The sequence below is a fragment of the Propithecus coquereli genome, unplaced genomic scaffold (genome assembly GCF_000956105.1).
Source record: "Propithecus coquereli isolate 6110/MARCELLA unplaced genomic scaffold, Pcoq_1.0 Scaffold177, whole genome shotgun sequence".
NCBI lineage: Eukaryota > Metazoa > Chordata > Mammalia > Primates > Indriidae > Propithecus > Propithecus coquereli.
The window spans coordinates 4523552-4528801 of record NW_012142412.1 but is presented as its reverse complement, the minus strand read 5'-3'; the positions used below and the strand labels follow the sequence as shown (position 1 = coordinate 4528801).

Below are 5250 nucleotides of genomic sequence, written 5' to 3'. Positions count from 1 at the left end.
ATTTTTTTATAAGATGTGAAGTTCAGGTTTCTTTTTTTTTGCCTATAGATATTAAATTGCTCCTGCACCATTGGTTGAAAAAACTATTTTATTCCATTGAATTGTTTTTCACAATTGTGAGCAATCGGTTCGCCATGCTTGTTGGCTATTTCTGCGTTCTTTATTCTGTCCCGTTGATCTATGTGTTTGTCCTTCCACAAATACCACACAGTGTAGATTACTGTAGCTATATTATAAATCTTGCATTTTGGGTGCATGCTGTCTGGGGTATAGGCATGCTTGTTGGGCGGTGCAAAGGCAATTTATGTAACCAAAGTGTTTGTACCCCTGTAATACTCTGAAATAAGAAAACTTAAAAAAAATCTTGCAATCTGGAAGTCCGATACCTACTATTTTATTGTTCTTTTTCACAATTGTTTAACTATTCTGTCTTTGGCCTTTCCAAATGAATTTTAAAATAACCTTGTCAATAGCTGCAAAAATCTTGCTGGAATTTTTATAGGAATTGCATTAAACCTGTGTATCAATTTGGGGAGAATTGACTTTTAGATCTTTTTTGATTTCTTTTAGCAGTATTTTGTAGTTTTCAGCATACAAGTCCTAGCCATGTTTTGTTAGATTTCCATCTGTGTATTTTTATACATATCTGTAAGCTGACCTTTATTTGTATCTATATTTTTTAGGGATTGTAAATGGCATTGCATTTTTAATTTCAGTGTCCATGTGTTCATTGCAGCATATGGAAAATACAATAGATTTGTATATGTTGATCTTATGTCCTGTGACCTCGCTTTTTAATTCTAGGAGATTTTTGCAGATTCTTTGGAATTTTCTATGTAGACCATCATGTGCTCTGCAAATGAGAAGGACTTTTTTCCCTTTCTGGTCTATGTGCCTTCTAGTTCCTTTTCTAGAACTTCCAGCACTATGTGGAATTACAGTGGTGGGGCCACACCCTTCCCTTGATCTTAGAGAAAGCATTCAGTGTCTCCATAATGTACGTTAGAACCCATAGGTTTTTGGTTAGGGTCTGTATCAAATATAGAAAGTTCCACCCTATTCCTAATTTTCTGAGGGTTTTTGTCATGACGGGTGTTAAATTTTGTCAAATGCTTTTTTGCCTCAGTTGATATAATCATGTGACTTTTCTTCTTTGGCCTGTTAATTATGGTGGATTAAAGCGCTGATTTTTGAATAATGCACCAAGCTTGAATTCCTACAATAAACACTCTTTGGTCTTGGTGTATCATTCCTTTTATATATTGCCAAATTCTATTTACTAATATTTCATTAAGGATTTTTGCTTTTCTATTCATGAGGAATGCTGGCCTATTGTTTTGTTTTTTATTTTTTGTGCTGTCTTCATCTGGTTTTGGTGTCTTTTCTGGATTCTCTTGAGTATCTATTAATATTTATGTGTTTCTGCTAGCAGACATCTACTTCAAATATTTTAAAAAAAAAACCTTTGCAATAAAACAATAAACTTGGTCTAAAATATTGATTACCTAAAAAAGATTTCACTGCTTTTAAGTAAACATTTCAATTGGTAAGTATGTAATGGAAATATATTATACATTGGAGAGGACTTTGTACCAAGTAGCTTAATAAAATCATAGTAGACTAAACATATCTTCAGTAAAGTGGTCATTTAAGGTCTGTTTCTTAGTTATGATGCAGGCCAGTTTTGCTTCAGAATTTGATGGGATGCACACCGCCTTGTCCTTAATCTCAGATTACTGGATTCTGTATGCATCACATAAAATCAAAGCCACTGTCATTAAACTGAAATCTTCTTTGCCATTCATGAAGAGATACGGTGTGGATTCATGTTTAAAGTTCTTACTACGTTGAATGTTTGTGGTTTATTTATAATGAGTAAGATGTGTACATCATACACACACCTAAATACATATATAATGTGTGTATAACTATAAAAAATCATTTGTCTTAAAAAAGTATCATGAGTAATATCCAAGTAGATGCCAGAAACTATCTGTTCCTTGTGAATTTTTAAAATTTAAGCTTCAGATTTAAGTTACAACTGTATGTTATTGACACGAGCAAAAGGTATCTGAAACGATTATTTTTGAGCATCCATGGCATGACTTGACAATGTGCGGTGTACGTAACTTACCATTTATACCACTGGTCTTCCTATAGCTGCATGAAATAAAGTATATTTTACAACTGTTTCGATGACTGTTTCTCTGTGTACTTCTTAGAATGGGGATAATTTCTCTTGTTTCAACTTTGTCATAATTTTACAGGATTCAAGCCAAAACTCGTGAATTTAGGGAACGGCAAGCTCGAGAGCGTGACTATGCTGAAATCCAGGATTTTCATCGGACGTTCGGCTGTGACGATGAGTTGATGTACGGGGGGATTGCTTCCTACGAAGGCTCCATGGCTCTCAACGCCAGACCCCAGAGCCCAAGAGAAGGGCACATGATGGATGCTTTGTACGCCCAAGTCAAGAAGCCGCGGAGTTCCAAACCCTCTCCTGTAGACAGGTAGGCTCCGGGAGCAATCACAGTATTGCTTCCAAATCAACATTTATGTGGTATCTGGCAAGGAAGTAGATTGTTCGTCAGCCCTCACCCCAGAACTGCCTTTTATTAATGACCTTTAAAAAGCTGTTGTGTGTAAAAGTATTGAGTTTACACAAATCGAACCCTAATGGAAGAAGCAGCAGAGGTTTTGATAGCTTTTCTAATGATTCCAACATATTTCATCTCATTCTTAAAATGGTTTTAGAGTTGAGAACCAACCTTTCGTTTATAACGCAAATAAAAAGCAAACTTGAAATGATGGCTCTTCTACTTAAGCGATATTTCCTTTTATTACTGAGAGAACGTCTAGTTGTGGCAATTAAATAGATGGGAAAGGACATGATTTATTCCAATTATGATTTAAGAGGGCCACTTTTTTTGTGGCCTAATTTTATATTATGAAAGAATTAATAAATGAAAAGTATAGTATAGCCTGTGTTCAGATTGCTTGTTAACAGCCACAGACCGCAGGTCTGAGTTATGTGTATCAGTATAGCGCATAGGAGGGCAATGTTAGCTATATTTTTTTTTTTTTTACTGATGATAATTTACATATTTATGGAATATATGTGAGTATTTGTTACATGCACAGAATGTGTAATGATCAAGTCAGGGTATTTTGGATATCCATCACTTTGAGTATTTATCTGTTAACTGTGTTTTAATGGCTAAATATTTATTTACAATTTTAACTGACTGTAAGGCTATATATTTATTGGCTATATATTTATTGGCTATATATTTATTAATGACTGTATATTATTGGCTATATATTAACAGCAATATGTTTATTGACTATATATTATATTAATGGCTATATATTACTATATATTTATTTCAAATCTTAAGCAATTTTAAAGAGATCTTTTTTCACCCCTCCAGGTGTATAGTCAAACACCTTGTAGAGTTTAGTTCACAAAGAAAATAATCCTCTTTTCCTTTTATATCAGACATAGGCATGTTACTGTCATAAACAATACACTAATTCTATCAGGTCTTAAATGGATTCTTAGAATCATTGCTCTATATGGGAGTTGGGCTTTAAGCATCATAAATAGCAGCTTTCATTGAAACCGACACCTCTCAAGCTTTAGTGCTTTCGTGTGTATCTGAATCACCTGGGGGGCTTCTGAAAACACTGATTGATTAATTCTTTCCCAAAATTTTGATTAAGTAGATCTGGGATGGAGCCCAAGCATTTCCGTTTCTTACAGATTCCTAGGTTCGATGCTGGTACCCACCAGTCCTGGGGAATTCCCTTTGACAACCTTTGCAAGGCTGGAGATGTACTGGAATTCTTTCGTCTATAACACCCATGTGTTATTGTTTACTACATTTTGCAAGCAGTCCATATTTTAGTTACTTACTTCCAACTATTTGTAATAGAGGTTTGCAAATGCAACAGGTAACCCCCAGGCAAACCCAGAAGGAAGCATTTTAAAAAATAGCAAATGAAGAACTAGATCTTATGGTGAAACTCTAATCAACGATTGTTCTGTTGCTTTGTTTTCTTTTCATTTTGGGAGGTTTTAGATTTTCTTTATTGTCTTATGAAATGTATTTGATGTTGACTGCAATGACTAAATAAGTTAACATAGAAAGCTTATGGTTTATTTAGGCCCCATTGGTGTAATCACCTAGAAGGCTCACGTGCTTATTAACTGCACATAACACAGATAAGTGAGAATTCAAAGAGTAAAGTTATTATCGGCGACGGTGACATTTTCTGTAAAAGCTTTTGTACTTGATTTCTGCTGTACTTGTGAGTGCTGCTTGCAGAAGGTCAAACAGCATTTGAAAGCCATGCCTGTCCCATTGGAATTGTTTTCTTGGGAGAAAGGACACCAGAGCACTGACGTTGTCAGTTAGTAACTTTCAGAGGAACTGAAAAAAAATGAGTTGACGTATTATTGATCACCGATGAAAGCACTCATCATTTTCAGCACCTTCCACATCTAGTTTGAAAATCTAAGAAATAGTAGATATGCTTGTAGCAGTTATTCATGTGGCTTAGAAGTCTCACCTGACTTCAGAGCCAGGCGTCAGGAGGGATCTATCTCCCAGCAACCAAAGTCCAGAAATGGTTGCTTTAAACCCCAGGGCCCTACAACAGGCTAATTTCTGCAGATTTTCAACAGGGCTTCTGTGCTCAGAACCCCCCTGTTTCTGGCTCCGGCAACCCTGCCTGCAGCCCCTGCTCTGCACCGTATCAACCCCAAACTGCAACTCGGCTTCCTAACTAATTTCCATCAAAAACCCGCCCAGCAAAACATTGCAGAGGAGGCTTTAGTCGTAGGGATGAGTCACACACACTAAGCAGTACATAATTCAAAATCACATCTTAGACACTGCTGTATTCAAAAGCTCCTCTCAGCCTCACTCAAGCACAACCTCGGCAGCTGTCAGATACATTATACTTTTATGCATCCGTGCCCCAAAAGGGTGATTGAACAAGAGGATTTCTAAGATGCTTCCAACTCAAGAGAGACATAATTAAAAAAAAGAGAGAAAAAAAAAAAGGATCACAGAAACTTTAGTTCTTTGTAATTATTTCTGCAGAGAATAAGATGTCCTTTAAAGGACTGAAGTTACTAAACCAAAAACGTTGGGAATTTTTACACCTGTAAAGTACTTTTTCACCTACCTGTAATGAATGTGAAGTAGCTTGGAAATCATGGTATCTCCTCCATGGTGTTTGTTT

General features: G+C 35.9%; 1 protein-coding gene across 1 annotated transcript in view; it reads left to right on the top strand.

Moving 5' to 3' along the window:
• PARD3 (par-3 family cell polarity regulator) overlaps nucleotides 1-5250 on the top strand; it is a 714541-nt gene that overhangs the window by 557844 nt on the left and 151447 nt on the right. Inside the window, exon 20 of the mRNA XM_012642182.1 lies at nucleotides 2268-2510. Within this exon, the coding sequence (XP_012497636.1) occupies nucleotides 2268-2510 (243 nt within the window). The remainder of the gene's footprint in view (nucleotides 1-2267; nucleotides 2511-5250) is intronic.